General features: G+C 40.0%; 1 protein-coding gene across 2 annotated transcripts in view; it reads left to right on the top strand.

Annotated features, from left to right (window-relative positions):
- Tom1l1 (target of myb1 like 1 membrane trafficking protein) overlaps positions 1 to 24,146 on the top strand; it is a 41,880-nt gene that overhangs the window by 3,097 nt on the left and 14,637 nt on the right. For both annotated transcript variants that reach the window (XM_013008822.1, XM_013008823.1), the window contains exons 3-9: positions 1,265 to 1,343; positions 9,712 to 9,861; positions 10,439 to 10,561; positions 11,472 to 11,576; positions 12,760 to 12,876; positions 21,442 to 21,575; positions 23,542 to 23,602. In XM_013008822.1, coding sequence (XP_012864276.1) covers positions 1,265 to 1,343; positions 9,712 to 9,861; positions 10,439 to 10,561; positions 11,472 to 11,576; positions 12,760 to 12,876; positions 21,442 to 21,575; positions 23,542 to 23,602 — 769 coding nt within the window. The remainder of the gene's footprint in view (positions 1 to 1,264; positions 1,344 to 9,711; positions 9,862 to 10,438; positions 10,562 to 11,471; positions 11,577 to 12,759; positions 12,877 to 21,441; positions 21,576 to 23,541; positions 23,603 to 24,146) is intronic.

Raw genomic sequence — 24,146 nt, 5'->3', positions numbered from 1 at the left:
TTAAATGCTTTGGTGCCTTTGTGTTTTTATTTGCAGTACTTGGGGATTGAAGTCAAGCTTGCTAGCAAGCATTCTGTCACTTGTGCCAGTCTTTTTGCTTTTAGTTTATTTTTCAGATAAAGTCTTACAGCAATTTTGTTAGGGTATTCCCCAGACTGTGTTCCTCTGCTATCTCCACCTCCTGAGTAGCTGAGAATAGAGTTGTACGCCTGGCCAATCTGTTGTCTTTTGATACACTTTTGAAACTAAAAAAAAAAAAAAATTAGTTAAATTTTTTACCATTCCTAACAGTTGAACTTAAGGTCTGGGCACTGGCCTTTGCTCAAGGCCAGCACTCTACCACTTTGAGCCACAGTGCCACTTCCAGTTTTTTTGGTCATTAATTGGAGATGAGGCTAATGGACTTTCCTGTCCTGGATGGCTTCAAACCTTGATCCTTAGATCTCAGCTCTCTGAGTAGCTACGATTATAGGTGTGAGCTGCCAGCACCCGGCTCCTAAATTATTTTTTTTTCAAAGTCATGAGCAAGGGCCTACTAGTTTAAACTTAGGTAACTATAGGTCATCATAAAGAATACAGTTCTCTTGATTTTTCCTCCATATTGTAAAGTAAGAACTGATAGTCATTGCAACTTGATTATTGGTTTGTGTGTTAGTGGAAAATGTTTACGGTTAATAATTCTAAGTGTTTATAAGTTTTACCTCTGTAATCTTGAGTAAAACCCTCTGTGTATTATTTTCTCCTATTTGCTGTTAATACGAGTTTCTTCACTGATAGTATAAAAAAGCAATCTTGTAAAGTGATTTTTGATCCTCTGCTTGCTATTCTTACTTTGCAACATAAAGTTGTGGCACATCAGAAACAGACCTAGTTTGTTGTAATTCTGTTTACAGCCCCCCTGCCTACAGGGTAACTCAGAAAAGTACTAGTAGTCTTAGGGTAGTGTGGCCAACTTCATCATTTTGGGGATTGCCATTCCTGCACAGTTCTGAGCACTGTTGGAGTGAAATGGGTCTAAGCACATGTCCTGGATAAGTGGTGCTTTCTAGCAAATACTCTATGTAGACACATTATTTGATTCTCAACAAGGGGCAGGTGGTGTTGTGTGCCTATCTTCATTAGGAAATAGAGAAGGGAGGAGTGAAGAGACCCACCTTACTTGACACAGTAGAGCCAAGGTCTTGCTCTCCTCTGTTCTTTGGGTCATACAGATTGCTTTTTAGAGATAGTGCTTGGGGTGATGTCAGTGTATTTCTTGCTACAGGCCAAAAGATGCAGCAAAAGCTTTGAAGAAAAGGATCTCCAGAAACTACAACCATAAGGAAATCCAACTCACCTTGTCAGTAAGTACTTTAATATTACAACTAGACTCTATGATTTTTCCAATAGAGACTTTTTTTTTTAATCTGGGATTCAAAAGTACAAATATATGGTAGCTATTGGGTGAGCAAAGAGTTAAAGACTGTGTGAGTTAAGACTTTTCTCTTCATGGAAAATCAACAGAATGGAGTTCAGTTAAACATGATAGCATCTAGATTTGTAGCAAGAAAGAGTAGTCATAGAGATAATTTTTTTCTAGTCAGGTGAACTGATGGTTAAAAGCTTGTAGGTGCTGAACAGATGAAGAAATTCATGTACATATATTTTAGTTATTAGTTGAAGATGGAGTGATTACAGTCTTGAAGATTTACTCTCTGTTGGCTTTCTGCTGCCCTTGAACAACTCTGTGGAATCCTGAGGTGTTGGCTGCCCATAGTTTTTCACCGTAGTTCTGTCACGCAATGTAATTTTGAGAGTGTTCTTTGTTGATTTAAGTCTCATATGCACTGTATTGTCTATGATATGGATATGGACTTTTACTTGACATGTTCCCATTTCCCCTTCCCCCACCCTGTTTTGCGCCATATGACCTCGTCAGTCACATTGGTGAGTTTTCTCTTTTTACTTTGGTATGTGTTGCAAGTCCTGCCTGCTGCCTGTGTGACCTTCTCATTTCTTCTGCATGTCTTCATTTACCTTCACGTGGCCCTGGGTCTTGCATGGTTATGGCCTTGATGGACAAACATCACATGGTGTTTAACAAGTGGGAGAATGTTTATTCAGAGGGCTGTGGGGCAGAGCTTCCAGGCTCTAGGGTCATACAGAAGGAAGTACGTACCATCTTGTGTACTTGGAAATGAACTAGAAGAGAAGAAATGAATTGAATTAGTCTTCATGATTACAATCACTTAAGTAGACGCTCCAGTTGGGATCTGAATATAGTTTTAGGGGTATTTTCCTGTTCTCACTGATTTTGAACTCTCCCTTGCCGTTAACTACGTGGCAACCACTTTAGATAACAGAACAAAAGAAACAATGGAGAAAGGAGTAAGGTACTTCTGTGGAAATATTAGAAAGGTGGGCCTGCCATTAGTTTCTTTTGTTTTGCTTTTGCTCTACCCGGTATTGAACGTGATGGATAGAAATGCCTGGAATAGCTTGAGGAGATGGATGGTGTTGAAACAGTTGGAAGGGGGCATGATGAAGAGGTGACATTGAACAAGATGCATTGTACTCATACCCTGACAATGTAAAGTTGATATCCCTTTGTGTAACTACTTAAAGATAATAAAATTAAAACAAAATAGAAATGCTTGGACCTAATTGATCCTCAGGACATCAACAGAGATGCTTGTATTTCCATTTCACAGATGAGGAAACTCTGATTTTTGTAACTTTAAAGGACTACTATGGCCAGGCATTGGTGGCTTACTCCAGTAATCGTAGCAACACAAAAGACTGAGAATTGTAGTTCAAAGCCAGTCAGGGAAGGAAAGTCTCTTGAGATTCTTATTTCCAATTAACCACCAGAAGTAGAGCGCTATGGCTCAAGGGGTAAATTACTAACTTTGAGCAAAAAAAAACTCAGGGTCAGCACCCAGGCCCTGAGTTCAAGTCCAGCATGCGCGTGCGTGCGCACACACACACACACACACACACACACACACACAGGTTATCATGTAGTCTAGTTGAGATTTGATACCAATCCTTGAATTCTAAGTTCCATGCTCTGACTCTATACTGCTTTGCTTGTCTAAATGAATCAAGAGGGCTGGGAAGGTGGCTCAGTGGTAGAGTGCTTGCCTTGCACCTGGGTTCGATTCCTCAGCACCACATAAGCAAACAGAAAAAAGCCGGAAGTGGCGCTGTGGCTCAAGTGGTAGAGCGCTAGCCTTGAGCTGAACAGCTGAGGGACAGTGCCCAGGACCAGAGTTCAGGCCCAATGACCGGACCCAAAAAAAATATATACAAATATAAATGAATCAAGATGCTCAGCCACTGTAATCCTAGCTACTCAGGAAGCTGAGAACTAAGGATCGAGATCTGAAGCTAGCACATGTGTAGGAAAGTTCAGGAGACTCTTACTTCCAAAAGCCAGAAGTGAAGCTGAGGCTAACTTAGAGCACAAAAGCCCAGGGACAGCAACCAGTCCCTGAGTTCAAGCTCCCCCCTCCCCCCCCTCCCCCCTCCCCATTCCCCCCCCCCCCCCCCCCCCCCCCCCCCCCCCCCCCCCCCCAACAAAAGCATCAGGATTCTTAAAAATAGCAGTCTACAGTGCTTTATCTGTGCCATTAATACCCGTCTGCATGTGTGATGCAAGGCTAGGTATGCCTCAGTGCATGGGGTCAGCTGAATTGATTAAACATGTCCATGCACTGGCCTCACCTCTTCTGTCCTAGTAGTGCTTATAAAGACTGAAGGACTCATATAAGGTTCTAGCAAGCTAGGGCATAAAGAAATGAATCCAACTCTAAGGAGTGACTTTCTCTAAAATGAAGTGGATCTCAAGGATGCAGAAGATTAGGAGAATTTGAGTGAGGAAGATGACAGGAGGAAATGAATGTGTACCACTTTCTGTATTCTAGCATGGAGTATTATTGTTTTGCCACCTGACTATTGTTTACCTGTTATAATGGTTTGCCTCTGTGTTTCGTCCAGCCTTCTTGACATTTTGATGGTGCTATCTCTGTGTCTATATCATCCTCCATCAGGGTCCCTCCTCTCTGAGGATGGAGCACTTCCTTCCCTGAGCAAGTTGAAGGGGGACAGAGTGTTTATTCTTGTGACCCTTCATTCTTCCCTTCCATTCATCACCACTTAAGTCACTACCTGCTTGCTGCTTTTCTTCTATTAACCTTACCTCGCTATAGACCTTCTGCCTTGAGATTTCCATATCAGTATGTAAGAACAAGAGAGTCTAAAATCTGTGCAAAAGTAAGGAGGAGTATCGTGGGTTAGGGGTTAGAACACAACAACTTTATCCCAAGAGTTAGAGTACATTAAGGTTGGGAAAAGACTTACTTTGTCTCAACTTCTCTTTAAATGGGCCTTTGACTCTTGATGGTTTTATGCAGACTGCACTTTATAGGCATGTTTGTAAACATAGCGAGGCTAACTGCAATGTATCATCCAAACCAGTACAGTTTGGAGAGTGAAAAGGTGTGTCATCACTAACAAAACCAAGATAACAGGAATGTACCTTAGCTCCTTGAGAAAATTCTCCTTTGACTCTTGGCATCTGTACATAAGGGTCCCCAAGTTGTGACTCTGATGGCCTATGTGATCAGACTTCAGTCCACCTAAATACCTTGCAGAGGTGTGTTCAAGGCCTGGGCGCTAAGTTCTGTATTCACGTAAGCCCCGCTGGATTATGAGGGAAACTAGGCACAGGTGAAATCACCCGGTATCTGTCAAATGCAGTTGTACATTTTCTAACAGACTGTTTAAAAAGCGATCCTCTTGTGTGACATTTTCCTCTAATTGCTATGAAGTGATAAGAGCCTGTTCAAGCCAATTATAAATGTTATGTATATTGTTTGTCTTTTTGGATCGCCATCGACTTGTTATCTTTGATTAAGTCTTTGATGGGATCTGACTCTATCCTGAAGCCCTCCTGTCAACTGATAGAACAATTTTGTCAAGATGCCATTCATTTCTTTCGTTTTTGCTCTTGCAGTGCTGGGCCATTAAACCCTGGTCCTTCTAGCTGGCAGACAAGTACTCTACCATTGAGCTATACACTCAGCCCAAGAAGTCAGTACTTCTGTTTTGATTTTTAAAAAGCACTGCTACCAGGCTATAAAGCCTGCTCTGAGTCTGAGACTATAGACTTTCCTTGAATGAGTCCATTGTGATTAATCTCAGCCAGATACTACTCTCATTGTCTAAAAGAAAGTTGTTGAACAGGTTCCTGAGAATCAGTGGATTTTAATAGACCATTATGGAACACCCACTGGATGGAGAGCTGTAGTGGTTTCAGAAGACACATAAAACATGACTGGCCCCCCCGTGCTTGTCATGAGAGAAGATGAGAAGACTCAGCTTTCTTCCAAGATTCTTTAGTAGGGTAAGGATGTTAGCATGGTTCCGGGAGGTAGTCCAGGTGTAGTCTTCAACTCTGTCAAACCTGAAACTAGGTTGTCACCACTGTGCCTAGTGTAGAAATGTTCAGTGAGAAATGAAACTGCCAAGTAGCTCTTTTTCTTTCATCCCTCTGTGAAGAGAATATGACTATTTGTTGATCAGCACTTTTTCTCCTGAGCCACCACAGAAGCAGATGATCACAATAGTTGCCACATCTATTGAGGTCTGAAAACAGACTTCTGGACTCAACGTTCTGTTGAGTCTTTGAAACAAACCTCTCCCTGCAACAAGCTTCTAGAGGTAGATATGTTGTCTATTTTGCAGATATCCAAGCTCAGATAAGGGGATTTTTGCCCAGTCAAATACACTGGGAAAGTAGTGAAGTTTAGAATCACTCATTGTGGTTACTTGGTTCTGTCCCACCTAGTAAACAGATTCTTGATTGTCCTTTTTGCAAAGAGAGGTTTTCTGAACACATTTGCACCAATGCCATGTTTCAAAATACGTAAAAGCAGCCCATGTAATTTTTTTTTATTTTTTTTAATTGTGAGAATACCGTACAGAGGAGTTACAATTACATGGTCAAGATGACAAGTACATTTCTTATCAAGCATTGTTACCTCCTCTTTGTTTCCCCTTCCCATCCCTTCCTATACTCCCCCCTCCCCCCACCTGACTATGTAATTTTTTTTTTTTTACAGTCCCCACCATAGGTTTTATGACTAACTGGGCTGGGGGTTGAGTACTTTAGACATAATGGAGGAAGCGATGTAGAAGTAATTAAATCTGATGGTCTGGATTCCAATGGGAAAATACAATGGGCCTGGTTGCTGATATCCAGATGTTAACGTTCTCAGAATTTCTTGTTGACAATTTGATTTTTTTTTATGTGTACAATACTTCTTGGGAGTATTGTGTTCACTGTTACCAAAAAATGTTATGATGCAAGGGTCAAAGCTTGGTTTGTAAAAATGTAGAATTTTACCAAGAGATACGTTATTTGCTTCATTATGAGAGGAGCTGAGATGTAGAGACCGTGTCTTTCATACAAAACAGCCAGGCAAAGATGTGACATTGAGCTAGGGCACTTACTTGCCCTCTGGGTATTTGACCGACTGAAAATTACTCATTGTAAGACATTCTCAAGCTCTAGCTTCAGCTAGAGTTCAGCTTTTCAACGTGGTCTAACCAGCTGTATCAGTACAAATTAATTTTATAGTATCTGGGGTTTTGTTTCAGTTTTCCTTTGTTTTCACTGTTTTTTTTTTTTTTCTTGTGTTACACATAGCTTACATGGGCACAGCGTTGGGTTGTCTTCTGGCTCTTTTCCACATTGCTTTAAAATTATAGCTTTGTCCCCTGCTGCTTTTTTGTATTACCATGAAAGTAATATTCAAAATATACACGGTATTGGGGAAAGTTAGGTTTCAGAACTTCTTTTCTCCACAGATGCTGATAGCTTATCTTGGTCAAGTTATGGCTTTTGTGACCTCTCTAACTAAAGATGGTGGCATAGAGAGCTAATTTTGCTTTTAGATTGCTTTTAGAAAGCTGCTTTCTGAAATTAGGTGTTTGTGGCTCATACCTTTCACCTTAGTTACTCAGGAGGCTGTGATCTGAGGATCACAATTTGAAGCCACTCTAGGCAGGAAAAGTCCATGAGAATCTTACCGCTATTTAACCAACAAAATGCCAAAAGTGGATCTCTGGCTCAAGTGATAGAACACCAGCCTTGAGTGAAAAAGCTAAGGGACAGCACCCTGGCCCTGAGTTCAGGCCACACTGTTGGCCAAAAAGGAAGGAAAGAAGGGAAGGAAGGAAGGAATGAACGAAGTAAAATAGTAAGTAACTAAGGAAGGAACTTCCTATATGTAACTCTTTCATAGGATCTTTTAGCCTATGTTTATTAAAAATGATTATTTGCTGGTGCCAGTGGCTCACACCTGGAATTGTGGCTATTCAGGAGACTAAGATCTGAGGATCACAGTTTGAAGCAGGCAGGAAAATCTGTGAGACTCTTTTTTTTTTTTTTTTTTTGCCGGTCGTGGGGCCTGAACTCTGCGCTGTCCCTCAGCTCTTCAGCTCAAGGCTAGCGGTCTACCACTTGAGCCACAGCGCCACTTCCGGCTTTTTTCTGCTTATGTGGTGCTGAGGAATCGAACCCAGGGCCTCATGCATGCGAGGCAAGCACTCTACCACTGAGCCACCTTCCCAGCCCCAATCTGTGAGACTCTTATCTCCAGTTACAGAAAAAGCCAGAAGTGATGCTGTAGCTCAAATGGTAGAGTACTAGCCTTGAACAAAAGAAGCCCAGGGACAGTGGGCAGGCCTAGAGTTCAAGCCCCAGGACCAGCAAACAAACTAACAACAACAAAGTGCTTATTTGAAGATGTCTAATGACCCCAATTACCAGCACACCCTGCTAATTTTTTCTGTCCATATTCTAGCTGTTTTAATGTTCCTTCTTCCTGGAATCTTCTCTTTTGTCCTTACCTGTGTTTTCTTGTCCTTACTTTGTGTTTTGTTTTCTGTTTTCTTCAGCTGCCTTCCTTATGTTTTTCTGGCCTGAATAATAGGTGGTCCTGTGCCCCAGCTATCCTCCCCTCTCTGTTTATCATCAGAATTATGATGAACCCCTCACTTTCCTGAGCTGCAGCTATGTCTGGACAGATCCCTGCTTTCCATCTACTTGAATGTCCCCTTTTCTTTTCCCACTGACAGTACCTAAATTTCAACCGATTATTTTTGCTCCTAAAATCCCCCATAATACCACTCCATCCACTCTGGTACCCTCAGTCTGTTGCAGAGGTGAAAACACTTAACTTTCATTCGCTCTTCTTCTTCCATCACACACTCTAAATTATTCTGGTTGTGTTTTTGTTTTTTGATTTTTTGTCTTTCTCAAATCCTGTCCTGTCCTCACTTGCACAGATTACCCCACTTCAGGTCTTTTCAGTATCTGGTCTATACTAGTGGGTGACCACTAGATAGTTCTGTCATTTTGGTGTTGGTTTTTTATTGTCATTGTTGCTGTTGGGTTGCTGTTTGTCCTCCAGTTCCCTTTGTAGAGTACTCCCTGAAAACCTTTTCAGGATGCTACTTTGTCTTGAAGTCTGGGTTAGGGATGTGATGGTAATAAACTAACAGAAACCACTCAGAGGATCCAAGTCCACATTCTACTTTGCCTTGTAAATGTCTGAGTAATATGGCATCCCCGCTCCTAATCCCAGTGTCCCCACTTTACCTGTATTAAAAAGCCAGAGACAAACAAGAGTATTTATCTTCATGCTCAGAACTCAGTTCTTCCATATCAAATACACAAGGTAACTAATGTGTGATGAGAAAGTTTTCTTTCTAATTCTTGGTTTCAGTCCATGATCACTTGGCTCCGTTGCTTTTTGGCTTGGACAGTGAACCCTATCATAGTGGAAATACCCACTTACTTCATGGCTGGGAAGCAGGAGAGAGAGACAGACAGAGAGAGAGAGAGAGAAAGAGCCAGAGAGAGAAAGAGCCAGAGAGAGGAGAGAGGGAACAGTTCCCTGTGAAGGCATACTCACTAGGAACTGGCTCCCCCCTGTTAAAGTTGTCACCAGTAGCATCAGGCTGGAGACCAAGCCTTTAACTCCTGAACCTTTGGGAGATATATATTCCAGATCCACACAGTAGCCAAATGTATTGCAGCTCTATGCTCATTTCTATTTTCTTAGCCCCCTTTCAAAGCCCAGATTAGGAATAGCCTTTTCAAAAAGTCTTACAGCGACACCTGGCCCTAAATCACCATACTTGCTTATAAAGGTCTATATTTAGGCTGACTACAATTTATATGAAAACCAGGACATATTTTAGAGTAGTTACTAAAGCCAAGACAACAGGAAAACTGAAGGTCTACCATTGAGAACCTAGGACAAATGTTACCTATCTATAGAGCCCATATGTTATGCTTGTATTTCCCATTTAGCATTTGCACTATTTCCTGGTGTCATTAACAGTGCTCTTTGGGGCTTGAATTCAGCGCCTGGGTGCTGTCCCTGAGATCTTTTGCTGAAGTGCTCTACCACTTGAGCCACAGCTCCACTTCTACCCTTTTGCTGGTTACATGGAGATAAGTGTCACACAGACTTTCCCATCTGGGCTGGACTTGAACCACAATCCTCAGATCTCAAGCCTTCTGAGTAGCTAGGATTATAGGCCTGGTACTGAGCTACCATACATCTGGGGAGAAAAATGAATGATCATTATTTAGCAATGTCTGCCTTAATTGAGGAGCCAAGAAGTACAATGCTCAATTTTTCTGTCTTATTTTAGCTGATTGACATGTGCATGCAGAACTGTGGACCGAATTTCCAGTCTTTGATTGTGAAGAAGGAATTTGTCAAAGATAGTCTAGTTAAGCTGCTGAATCCCAGATACAACTTGCCACTAGTCATTCAGAATAGAATCTTGCAATTCATTAAGGTAAGTCTGTTGTACACGTCAAGGGATGGTAAATTTCTAAGATTGTAAAGATGGTTGTCAAAAAGGACCTGGAAAGCATCTTTTTGGTTGATGTGGAATAATAATTTCTTGGCACAATGGCACCTTTTTTTCTGAAGACTTCATAGTCCTCTCATCCCTTTTTCTCTGTCAGTTCTTGTTCTATCCATAGTAATAGTATGTCTGTTTGGTAGCTATGGAAACTATATTCTAAAGTGGAGAACTGACTAGTTCAAGGCTACTTTGTCAAAGATCTACTATTAGAATCTTCCTGTTACTTTTGGATTTAGTATAGGGGAAAAAAAAACAGAGAAAGTGAGATGGATAGCACCTATATCCAGAATTTTATCAAGATAATGATGCATGGAAGTCTGCTTATTTAAAATACTTTATGACATTGTTTATACCTTCTGAAAAGGAACATTTTATCCAGGATAGTCAAAAGAGTACCTTTCTCTTTCTGGGTAAGGTTCATATAATTGCATTTTTCCATCATAAGCTTAAGAACTTAGGTTTTGCTGTGGTTGTAACTCTGGAACTTTCTCTCTCTTGAACTCAGACTTGGTCACAGGGTTTTCCAGGAGGCGTGGAAGTAACTGAGGTGAAAGAAGTGTACCTGGACTTGCTGAAGAAAGGTGTCCAGTTTCCTCCCTCAGACGCAGAGGCTGAAACAAGACAGGAGGTAGGAGGCTCTCATTTGACCCATGTAAAGTAATGTTATATGTTCCTTGGGCATTCTCTTAGTATAAGGGATTGAGCAGTTTAAGAGAAAGCTGGATTTATCGGGAAGATGTCACCCTATTATACAAAATAACAAAGGTTCATCATCAGACTTTGCTGTTAATGTCTGATATAATAAGGAAGTATGGGTGTAAATATAGTCTTCCTTTTTGTTAGGTCTCCAAATATTTTTTGACATATTAATGCTAAGAAGCATTGGTCTAAAGCCCATGCTAAGCCAGATGCTACTCAGGAGGCTGAGATCTGAAGATGGCAGTTCAAAGCTAGTTCAGGCAGGAAAGTCCATGAGACTCTTATCTCCAGTTAACCACCAGAAAACCAGAAGTGGGACTGTGGCTCAATGTGGTAGAGAGCTAGCCTTGAGCTAAAAGACCCAGGCCCTGAGTTCAAGACCCATGACTGACCATAAATAAGTAAATAAATAAATACTAAAATAAAGCCCCATGCTTAGCGCTGTCCATCCAATGTTGCTGAGAAGGTCTTGACCCAGGAAGCCATTCATTGCTAGAGGAAATGCCTCACCAGCTATGATTTGAAAAGACTTTACATGAATTGATTTACGATCCAAACAGAGTGGCGACATCTCACCAGGTAGATCTGTGTGAAAAACCAAGAGTACTTTATTAAATTATAATTCAGTTAATTATATCTAACAACTTATGACTCTTAAGTCATTTGCTTAAGACTCTTACAACATATTAGACATGTCAGTACCTGATGGCTGACTGTGGGCTAATGTCCTTTATCCAGGACTTTGGCTTGACAGTGCCAGAGTTAGCTGAAGGAGGAAACTAGGCTTAAGATTACTATGCTAACTTAGAGTGTAACATTTCCATGTTTCACACTGATAGACTGCTCCAATCTCATCCCATGCACCAACATCGGTCCCAACTGCTCCTGCTCTTCCATCCATAACTGCTACCAAGAACCCGACTATTTCATTAGTCCCAGAACAGGTAACAACAGTGATAACTGTATTTATTGATACTTTTTCTAAGTTCTAAGCAACATGTCTGTATATGTGTATGGTGTGTGTGTGTGTGTGTGTATGTGTATGTATGTATGTATATGTATATACAGGTGTGTGTATACAAATGTATTACACTATAGGATATAGGTATTTCATTTTAGAGAACACTGAGACTTAGTGACTTAATTGTGGCTCATCTCTCAGGAGAACTTCCAGTGAGTTCTGTCTGATTCTAAAGTTCACACTTATTAAGAGTTGTGCTTTGCTAGCAGGTTTGAGGACTTTAAGAAGTCTTTGGCTGTGAATTGGATCTTGTGTCATTTGCCAGTTGCTTTCTCTCTACCAATAGCATTATCCATATATTATTTCAGAAAGCTGTTTAGGTGTTCACCTTATTATGTTGTTTTGTCTGTTTATCAGAGATAATTTTTTGAAGCTCATTTATGTCCTTTTATAAAACTACCATTAAAGATTAAACCTTACTTAATGTATTAACTAATATCAACTATGTGTTTCTTACATAAAAGTTAATATGCTTAAATTCTTCTTAGAATTTAATCCAGGAAACAAAAGTAATATTTTTAATCCTTTCTCCTTTAAAATTTTTAAAAACTTTAAAAATCTTCATCCTTTTTCTTCCTCTTTTCCTCCTCCTCCCCTTCCTCCCCTTCTTTCCCCTCCTCCTCCTTCTTCTCTTTCTTCTTCTTGCTCCTCCTCCTTCCTTCCTTCTTTCCTTGCTTTCTTCCTTCCTTCCTCTTCCCCCTCCTCCTCCCCCTCCTCCTCCTCTTCCTCCTCCTCCTCCTCCTCCTCCTCCTTCTTCTTCTTCTACTCTCCACCTCCCCCCCCCATGAGTTACAAAAAAATTCAGGATAATATATTCTATTTTTTCCAGGTTCTAGTACCTTCTACTAGGTACCTACTACCATCTCTCTTCCCAATACTGGTTCTTATCTGATTTTTTTTATCTTCACTTTCAGCTTTCTTAAGAAATCTCAAGTCCATTTAGAAGGTGACAGTTTAATTTGCTCAAGAATTATATGTATAATTCTATAAACTTAAATATACTTAAAATAGTTTTACAAAGGTAGTTTCCAGTATATATTCTGGAACTGGGCAGTAGGTGTCTTTATGTGTCTGCTTTACTGATTGCTGGGTGTTATTGTCTACAGATTGGAAAGTTGCACAGCGAATTGGATATGGTGAAAATGAATGTGCGAGTGATGACTGCCATATTGCTGGAGAACACACCTGGGTCTGAAAACCCAGATGACATAGAGCTTCTGCAGGTACAGTATGATATCAGGGACCATTGGTACAGCTGGTCTGAAACTTTGAGCTTTGGAGGTAGAAGACATGTTAATAATGTCTAGTCCATCCTCTTACAGCTTGACTTCATCTGATTTCTAAACTTAAAAAGATCTAAGTTGGACCCTGACCAGAAATGCAGTTGTAACTTAAGTAGAATCCTTACCCTCTTATAATAGAACACTTATAGATTTGTCCAGTCTAGTCTCTTACTATTGCCAGAGTATAAATATTGCTTCTGTGTCCTCTGGCTCAACAAATGTCTTAAGTGACTATGATGTGGTACAGGATATGGAAATAAACTGTCCTAGTTTTTGAGAATTCTAGCTAGTGAATAAGACTGGTTTATAAACAGCACAGTAAACTATTACAAATGATGTAATATAAAATCTGTCCAAATGTGGTGGGATCCTATATAAGGACAAGGAGAAAAGTGGTGTGGTTTTTAGGAAAGATATACACAGGCAGTATACTAGTAAAGAAACAAGTGGACAGAGTGTCTGGACCTGTCTGTGGTCATATAGGTCATGTTTACATGACATGGTCACACCTCATTTCCCACTCCTCATTTCTCATGTTGTTAGCTTTCCTTAATTTCTTAGAATATTATATTAGTATATAACAGTTTTCTTAATCACTTGGAAAGAACAATGAGCAAATATTAGCAGTCTTCAGATGTGTGGAGCATCCTGTGCATTCCTTCCGTGTTCTGGGCAGGACTCAATTGTGAACAATCTTGAATGTGCTGGATTGTTTTTCTCATAACTCAGGAGTCAGCAAACTGTGAGCTATAGGCCACGTGCAGGTCTTTGTTTTTGTGTTGTCTGAGGCCTCAGGAGGGTCATATAAATGGATGGTTTTAAGTTGTTTAAAAAATAAAAAGAAAAACCTTAGAGGTTATTTCTTATTGTATACAAGCCTATACCCAGAAACCACCAGGATCTCTGATACACCTTTTACTCCACACAACAATGTCAATGAATGTGAATGTGTAATAAGAAAAGGATTCAGAGATTACATCTGTAATCCTAGCTACTCAAGAGGCTGATATCTGTGGATGGAGGTTCAAAGCCAGCTGGGACAGAAAAATCCATGCGACTCTTATCTCCAAGTAACCACCAGAAAACCGAAAGTGGAGTTGTGGTATAAGTAGTAGAGCATTACCTTGAGCACAAAAGCTCAGGGCTGGTTCCCATTCCCTGTATTCATGCCCTAGGACTGGTACAAAGAAAGGAGGGAAGGAAGGGAGGGAGGGAATAAAGGAGGGAGGGAGGGAGGGAGTGAAGGAAAAGGGAAGAATTCAAAGCAGTGCCTTGAGAGCATAAACTTCCAGATCAAAATATGAGCCATATAGGACATTGAGGACTTCAAGTCATGCCAAAAAGGGAAATGAATCAACATGACAGAAAGAACCACTAAAACCATATCAGCCACTTGGTATTTGATGGTACACCTAGCACTTGAGAGGCTAGGCAGAGTATCATGAGTTAGAGACCAGCCTGGGCTACAGAAGGAAAGCATATGACAATCAAACCACATTTAAATAAATAAACCAACTCCAGTGAAGCTGAGGTGCTACACACCAGATCAGGTTTTTAGGGAGATCCTTCTGGTGGAATAAAGATGACAAATTATGGTGAGGCAAAACTATATTCTTTATACTCATTGGGCTTAGACTGTAATATATTAGTGAGAGATCATGCCCATGGTTGAGTAAGTTTGCAAAACCAATTAGCTACTATATTTCTCCTTGGAGGTTTGTAAAATTGATGCTTATCGTAAGGCTCTCAGAGATTGTTTGGCCCAATATTAATGAACATTTTTTGTGAACAAAGAATTCCTCCCTGCTAAATATCTGTTAATATTCCACAGAACTTTAGAGTAATATACTTAGAAGGCACATCAACAGTTGTGATCATTGGCTCTTAGTATATTATGTTAGGTTTAGAGTGTTTTACTTAGGATCATTATCATGTATTAATTTGCAAGTAAGTGTTTTTTGAGGTTTTTGCCCTTGGGCAACTCATTTACCATCACTGGTCTTAGTTGGTGTAAATATAAAAATGAAGAGTTTAGATGATATTTTGTAAACAAAAGAAATACTAAGCACATCCTATTAATAAATGAAATTAAAGGAAACCAAGCATTAAATAGAATTCATATTGTAGCAATCCTTTAAAAACATTCATAATTGAAGTTTTCTGTAGATATAAACTTTCTTAGGATGTTAACAAGAATGTTAAATTCAAAATTAAATATCAAAGTACAAGGGTACAAAGCAGATTTTTTTTCAAAAATGGCCATAGCAATACATCTCATTTCACATGTTCTTTCCAGACCATTCTGAGCTTGAAAATGAAATGATTTGTGACTTTTTCTCTCCTGTTCTCAACCATCTGTGGCAAACAGTCCTTCAGTAAAAATGTACGTTCTATTTAAATATGTGAATCCTATTTTATGTTTTATTCTATCAAGCATGAAATCCCGTTTTGTCTCAGAGTCTTTGGGTGTAGATATCTGGTTGAATTTGGAAGTGTGATGCTAATTTGTTGGGTTATTTTAATGCCAGAGCTTAGGGCTGTGTATTGCCTTGAATAGTAAAGAGACTTAGGTTATAAATCAGCATTAGAATACTGCTCATGGCCAATTCAAGTTGAATGGGTTCTGGCATTGGATCAACTTGTTGATGTAACTTCATTTTTCTATGTGTTTTTGTTGTTGTTGTTAGTAACACAAAGATCTGGTGTGGGAATGCTGTTCTTAATTTCTGAACTGTTGATCTAAAAAAAAAAGTTATAATGTCTTTCATGGAAAGAAAGGATAAGGAGCACATCTACACTGAAAGAAGTAGCAAGGAAACCACACAAACAGATTATGGAAAAACAAAATACAAAGGTCTTCTCAACCTCATCTAATCTACTGGATTCAGTAGCAGTGGGACCTCCAAGTAATGTCAGCTTCCTGGCTGGCTGCCCTTGTACATCAGGGGCTACTGCAAGCACATAGGAGGTCCTCAGAGGAGATGGGCAGCCATGTGGAAGGACAAGTCCAACGGAAGGAATGATGTGGAGAGACATGATGATGTTGGTAGAAGGAGTAAATTCTCCTTCCTGTCTCCCATTTCCCACTGGCAAGCCCTGTTAGCTGAACCCCATTAGGAACCATAGTAAAGGGCACCTGGTGATATGATTAATGTCTTACAAACTGAGTAAGACATAAAGTATGGTCCAAGATCTGGTGGGCAAAAGGAATGTGGCCAGTACATAGGAAAGGCCTCCATCTTTCAAAAACTAGCCCATGATTTGTGCATGCTATCTTAAGCCAGGGAACACAACCTTGTCACATTATTCTTTAGCATTAAGGGCAGCTTGTATACTTGGAACTGCCTTCTTGTTCTACTTACTATTAGCTTATTTGGAACCTGTTCCCTGTGTATGTCCTCCCATATGAAATTTAATACATTTTACTCAAATCTCTGTGTTATTCCAGTTCATATTGAGCCACGGGATCACTGAAAGCCCTAGTGGTTCTTGGAAATCTTGTGCTTTAATATGAAGACTCTTAGAGAATAAAACCATTCTGTACTATGGACAGCCCTTCCTTCTGGACTTTGAACTTCACTGGGTGAGAATGGAGTTCTTTTGCCCTAGTGGAGCATGAGAGTTCAGATGGCTGTTGTCACAGAAAATGAAATATTGGAATGTTTGTTTCCAATATTTGCTTTCTTGGCCTTGTACACTTGACCTTGGACAACTTCCTTTTATCTTGCATAGCTTTCTCTAGTATCTCTCCAGTTTGGTTTTTCTTATGTTTTGTCTCACCTGAATAGGACACTGAATGAAGAAAATATTTCAGAATAAAAAGAGCTCAAAATTTATTGACTTAAGCCCTGACAACTACTTCAAGATAATTTAACTACTTACAGCATGCCAATTTATAAGTACAGCATACATCTTGATCAATTTCATCCCTTCCACCTTTCTCCTCCCCACCCATCCCTGTTCATCCTATCCCTTCAAGTTAGTTGGTTCCATTTTCATAGGTATACACAGAGTATTACGACTGTATCAGGCAGCTCACTTTTTGAAAGGACAACTAGAGAAAGCCTCACTTAAGTTTATTAGAAAAATGTTGAGAGTAAACCATGAGAATAAGAGGAAGACAAGGAAAGTTGTTCTCCCCTATCCATTCTTCTATTTCTGCCATTCAGGAACTTGTAAGGTGTTAAGAGTAGGAGGAATTTTTTAAAGTCAAAGAGCCTTATCTTTCTCCCTTAAGGGACTAAGTTGAATATTCAGAGAGGGAAGCAAGTGATGGAATGGGAATGAGACTCACTCTCAGAATCCTGAATTCTGTCCATGGTTTCCACTCCTTTCTTGCTGTGAATCCATGACTTGATGTTCTAGTGTAGACAGCTACACTACATATTGGCTTCTATAGGCATGAAGCAGCTTGTGAGTTATAAAGAAGCAACTTGAGTGCAGAAACTGTTCAGTGTTAGGGTTGGAGATATGGCTCTAGGGATAGAGTGCCTGCCAATCAAACACAACTGAATTGAAATCCTAGTCTCTCTGTCTCTGTCTCTCTCACTGTCTCTCACTGTCTGTCTGTCTGTCTCTGTCTGTCTGTCTGTCTGTCTGTCTCTCTCTCACATACACACACACACACACTGTTGGTGTGGCAGGGAGGAGTTTTTATTCGAGCAGATAAGACACATTGTCTGGTCTCTTGTAGGCTGGGTGGGGAGCACTAAGAGAGAGGAAATATGTTATGGGCTGATAGCACCAAATTACAGTACAGATAGTTTGTCTAGTGAAACTTTCATACAACTTACATACATATTGTTTCCTGTTTTCCCTTCTTCAAGCCAGATGTTCAGTCATTTAAAAACATTATCCTGGAGTAGTTGTACAAAGGGTTTTCAAGTCAACATAACAATTTATGAGCACAGTGCATCTTAAGCAATGCCACCTCTTCCACTGTTCTCCCCCATTTTTCTTCTTGCTTTCAGTATACCGCCCCCTGTTGGTGAAACCAGGGTTACCTTCGTTGGTGCTGAATGTGCAGAGGGATTTCCTTTCCTGTGTTCTTCCTGAGTGCTTAGTGGAGAGATTGCGGGCATCTGGAGGTCAGAAGAGGGTGCTCTTAATGAGGTCCATTTCGTCTAGCTCCAACTTTGAACTGGTTGTTAATTTCACTCTGCCTTAGAAGCCAGCCTTGGGCTTTACAATCAAAGGAAACCATTCCAGGGGCTCTGTGATAGACACCGGCACTAGCCACTGTCACTCTTGTTTTGATTCACCTCTCCTGGTTCTGCATATCCATGGCCCTGCAAAGGCCTGCTGTGGGGAACTCTGTGACCCATCTTTTTTGTCCCTGTTACTTGATCTATGCTGTTTCCAGGTGGTGTGGCCCTCCTCTGAGACACACATCAATTGCAAAGATCAGAGTGGGCCAGCGTTTGAAGAGGTTTTCCACATTCTGTTTGGCAAGCCTGCTGAGAGATGTGGTATTCCTTTCATGTTCCCATTCCATCTGCTTTCCAAAGGGCAAAGGCAGGGTCTTCATGTGACCCTGAAGCTATTGATGTTAGCTGCAAATTCATTTCAAATTAATTTCTACAAGCATCTGACACCCATTGTATTTCCTTGATCTTAACCTTATTTTAGCAAGGCTGCCCTTGAGCAATAAGAGGGAAAATGTCTATTCACTTTAAAGCAAGAACAAAGGAAAGTTCTTATTCATCAGAGGGATTCTATTAGCTGCAGTTGTTTTGTGGGTTTTTTTCCCCCTTTGTGTGACATTGGTCCTGGATAATAATGAAAATATTACAGGATTATATTAGTTATCTAGAGAAGCTTCTAGTAACTCCTCCTTAAGTAATCACAATGTATTTATTGACTGTCTTCTGTTCGTCAAACATCATAGGGTTTCAGTTAAACCATTTCCTATTCTTAACAACTCTGCAAAACAGATTTTGTTATTGTTGTATTATAAGTAACATAGGGTTATTGTTATTATAAGTAACATTGTAATTATAAGTAACATAGTTTTGTGTGTGTGTGTTTTGTTTTGTGGGTCATATGGCTTGAACTCTGGGCCTGGGCACTGTCTGTGAGCTCTTCAGCTCAAGGCAAGTACTCTACCATTTGAGCCACAGCACAATACTGTTTTTCTGGTGGTTAATTGGAGATAAGAGTCTCATGGGCTTTCCTGCCCCTGCTGGCTTTGAACTGTGATCCTCACATCTCAGCCTCCTCTGTAGCTAGGATTATAGGCGTGAGTCACTGGCGCCCAGTTCATGGGTTACATTTTAATCTTTCTTCTCTAAATATTATGTTAAGTATACTGGACACACCTTTGGTCTGCTGAGTCTAAAGTCTTGCCTTTGCAGGTAGCTTACCCTCTCCCTTTGCTTTATTAGAACTTGGCCACACCCATTTATTTACTGATTTTCTAGGGTGGTTTTTCCACTATAAGGCAGAGACTAGATGGCCCACTGTGAGAGCCCCCAAAAGCCCAGCTGTGAGATTGGGAAGATGGAATGCCTCCTCCCAACATGAACACTCAGATGACTGAGAGTTTTCTGAAAAGGTCAATCAGTACTGGCTTGAAAGAGAAGTCGGATTTCTATCCCAGGTGTAGGCTAATTCCACATCAGACTTTCTGGGAACTTGGGAATAGACAGAAATGTATGCTAACTGTAAGCAATTTACTGCTTACACCTGCTTCTTAAGATAAAAATTATTTATCCCTTGAGTAAAGTTATAACACATGATTGGTGCTTATGACTTCCAGGAAATTATGACTGCATATTTTACAAGGTATTTATTGAGGTATATTTACATAAATTTACCTTGTAAAATGGACCCAGGATATCTGGAGCTGGTGGAAGACTCAGGCCCTAATGCCCCAAACCTCAGTTCCACAGTTCGGTGTACGTTATTGTCTTGTCCCTGGTTGCCCCAGGTTGCGACAACCCACAAAGTATAAAATATATATTTTATCATCTCAAACATGAAGGAAAACTTCGATTCCTGTGCTATATCAGTACTGATGGTGACCATGTCATTAGCAAATAGGAGAGTTTTCCTGGTGGCCTCCTGTAGGTATAAAAACCCGGTCCATCATCTGTCTGTCTGCTTCACTTTTTCATTTCATTTTATCTTGTAAATATCTTTTTCGTTTTATAGAGAGTAGTGTTTTTTACCCTGGAGTCTAAATACCAGTTAGTAATAGTTTGATTTATTTATTTAGAGAGTTCCAGGAGTCTTAGAATAGATTGTTTGAGATTCTAAATGATTTCATGAAAACATAAATTTTTCAGTAGTATCCTTTCTTGAGGGGAGAATGTAATTGTGCAATGTATAAACAAGGTTTCCTGTGACTACAGGAGAAAAAATGGCCTTATATTAGCGTGATAGATTCTCAAAGATGGGATGGAGGAAATAGTAATACCAGCCAGGTATACCTCAGGCTTACTAGAGGTTTTCCTGAAGAAAATAGTTGTGAAGCAGCAATTTTCAAATGCCACTGTACATAGAAACACATTGGGAAGCTTGGTATTTTTGTTGTGGTTTTGGTTTGTTTGTTTGTTTTAATTTTTTGTGTTTTGCTAGTCCTGGGGCTTGAACTCTGGACCCAGGCAATTATCCCTGAGCTTTTGTGCTCAAGACTAGTGCTCTACCACTTGAGCCACAGCTCCACTTCCAGCTCCTTTTGTAGTTTACGGGAGATAAGAATCTCATGGACTTTCCAAACCTGGCTACCTTTGAACTGTGATTCTCAGATCTTAGCCTCCTGAGTAGCTAGGATTAGAGGCCTGAGTGACTGGTGCCTGGCTGTTTTGGGTTTTTAAATGTAGAGATCCTGCTCCTCAGTCTTGGACTAGATCATAAATCTGCAAAAGGACAGTGGGTCTCTTGGATGCTTATGAGAACAAGCTGGCAAGCTGAGTTGGGTGATTGCATCATGGCTCTGTGCAGTGATTCTGAGTAGTCAGTTTATGAGTAGTCAGAATGTAATGATTCTGAGTAATCAGAACATAATATAACCATAAACTTTAAATGTTTAAGTGTAAAAAATAAAATTATGGTACTTTAACTTATGTCTACCATTATTAATAATGACAGTTACATTTTAGATTACAGAGTTCATTACATATCACATCTGATTTTTATGTTGGCCTCTGAGATAGAATGGACAAGTGGTTATTTCTTTATCAATGAGAATACTTAAAATTTAGAAAATAAGTGATTTTTTCCTAGCATAGCATAGCTAATAAACAATGCATGTATATTAGCATAGAGCATTTTCTAATTATAGGCCATCATTATTTCCTGTGTACCTTCATTGTTTTTCTGACACTTATTTTGACTTTCAGAGAAACAAAGTCAGTCTTCTAGGAAGGACAAGTAGTGTTGGCAATTTTCTACCGTGGTAGTTTCTTATAGGCGACAATGTGGAGGCAATTGCAGATATAAACTACTTGTCTTTATAGAACATTCTTAGTATAGAAGAAGAAACCTCTCTCCTTTCTTTGACAGAAACTGTACAAGGTAGGCCGAGAGATGCAGGAGAGGATCATGGACCTGCTTGTGGTGGTGGAGAATGAGGACTTAACTGTGGAGCTCATTCAAGTGAATGAGGATTTGAATAATGCCATCCTTGGGTATGAGAGGTGAGCCATTGGTTTGCTTTTTGATACTTCTCAGACCTGACTTTCACTATCGTTCGCTTAACATTCCTACTGGAGGAAACATAAGGAAATACTCTAGATTCTTTTTACTTGACAGTTGTGGCATCTTTGGTGGGACAGTTTTCTCTTGTATGGCCATGACTCAGTAGACATCATAGTGTTCCTCCTGGTTGAAGTGACTTTCTAGACACTGAAAGAGGCACCTTTCCTACTGAAAATTACTAGTAGTATTTAGTACTCTCCCTAGATGGTTAACAGCAGATGAAGGTTGAGATCAGTCTGACAAACAAGAGAGTGGTGAGCAGGCCTAGATTCAAATCTAGCTATTGATGTCAGATAAACTCTATAATTTTTTTTAAAGACTTCTCCTGTCTTTGGAGGGGCTGATTTTTTTTTAAAGGATGAAACTAGCCAGTGTATATTGGCACTCATTAAATTATCAAATATTTCAATTTCTTTTCTTTTTTTTTTTTTTTTACCAGTACCAGGGCAGCCCTGAACTTTAGCTTATTTTGCTCAAAGCTAGCACTCAAGCACTTGAGACACCATACCTCCACTTCCAACTGATTTGGGTGATTAATTAGAGAGAAGAGTGTCTTGGGCTTTCCTGTCCGGGCTGGCTTTGAGTCACAATCCTTTACATCTTAGGCTTACAGGCATGAATCACTGGCATCCACCCGGCTAAATACTGATTTCTTAACCTTTCAATTAGTATCCCAGTATAAAAATGACTACTCTTCCACACACACTGGGAATGAATGAGCCAAGAAAGCCAGTCAAATAAAAACCAGAAGTATAAAATGATAGTTTCTTTCCTTCACTATCTCATATTAACTGCTTCTCAGGGACAATAGTTGTTTGTAAGAAAAGATGACAGGGCCTGACTGATGTTGTGAGCTCCGGAACCATGTTTTTTCTTAGCAATGAACAGAATCACAATTCTTGCCCTTCATTTCCTCTGATATAAATCTTCGTAAGGAGGAGACGTAACCAAGGACAGATATTTTTCTGTATAGTACTGCCTTCTGATTTTCATTTGGGAGAGCTCTGTTGTCACATAAGGCCACTGTCTAAAGGCCTCCTTAAGGAAAAATGTTGATGTCATCTAGAAGTTAGAAAAATCGTCCTCCTTTTGTGAATAGTTCATTCTGGTTCCACTTTGAACCTCACGTGTGCCAAAGAGAGGACAGCAAATGTGAGATAGAAGCTCCTGCTCCCTGAGGTTCAGGGAGAAGTTCTCACCTCTAGAAGAGACACTAGGGTTGGTGTTTTCGTTTCCTGTGGGTGATGTATCAAATTTTGACAATCTTGATAACTCATTACAATAATTATTCATTACCATAGAATAATTCATTACCATAGAATAATTTATTACAATAATTCGTTATCATAAAATATTAACTTGAATTCTCTAGGTCAGGAATCACAGATGAGTGAGTGTGAGAAGGAAACATGTACTTTTGGAAGCTCTGGAGATGCTATACCCTTATCTTTTACAATTTACAGAGTCTGCCTGCCTACTTTCCTTGGCGTAGGGAGGCTGAGGCAGAAAGATTGCAAGTTTGAGGCCAACCTGGGCTATAGAACAAGACTTTCAGTAAACAAAATTCTCAGAGAAACAAAAATCTGGAAGAAAATACACACACTAATTTCTGGTTGCTGGGATTCTTAGTTTTTCTCAAATACTGTCAGGACTGGTGGAGTGGCTCAAATAGTAGAGGTCCTACCTAACAAATGTAGGGTTCTGAGTTCAAAACCCCATTACTGCAAAAACAAATTAACAAATGAAAACACTTTGTTTTTTGTTTCGTAGTAGGTGAGGCTTGCTTTCACCATCCTGAAATATTTGTATTTCATATAAATACAAATATAGGTACTTGTACTAATGGTTAACTTTTGTAGCATTTTCCTGTCCATCTTAAGTAGTTGCATTTTGCTATTCCAACAGGTTTACTCGAAACCAACAGAGGCTTTTGGAGCAAAGGGGGAACCAGAATGAAGCCACCCATGTAAGTGATTAGAAATGTCATAAACAGGGCTGGCAAGGTGGCTCAGTGGTAGAGCGCTTGCCTTGCATGCCTGAGGCCCTGGGTTCAATTCCTCAGCACCACATAAGCAAAAAGAAAAAAGCCAGAAGTGGCACTGTGGCTCAAGTGGTAGAGCGCTAGCCTTGAGCTGAAGAGCTGAGGGACAGTGCCCCTAGGCCCAGAGTTCAGGCCCCACGACCGGACCCAAAAAGAAAAAAAAGAAATGTCATAAACAATTGAGTATTTTTACCCATTGTATAGTAAGAAGCAAGGCATACCTACAAGATCTTTAAAAAGAGACATGCGTTAACAAATTTCAGGAGGTTTGGGTGATACTGAATATTCATTTGCCTTAAATCAAAAGTCCTAAGAAGTATCCCAAATTAAGCAGGACCCCACGTGAATGGTGAGCTGTAAATCATACTCTTGTTACTCACCGAATGGAGTATTTTGGAATGCAATCCAAATAGGCTCCAGGGTAAAGGTTATGGGGAGAGATACAGCCCTGGTAAATCTCATGCCTCAT

Source organism: Dipodomys ordii, unplaced genomic scaffold (genome assembly GCF_000151885.1).
Source record: "Dipodomys ordii isolate 6190 unplaced genomic scaffold, Dord_2.0 Scaffold7, whole genome shotgun sequence".
Taxonomy (NCBI): domain Eukaryota; kingdom Metazoa; phylum Chordata; class Mammalia; order Rodentia; family Heteromyidae; genus Dipodomys; species Dipodomys ordii.
The sequence above is the reverse complement of the archived record's forward strand: the minus strand, read 5'-3'. Positions and strand labels throughout refer to the sequence as shown.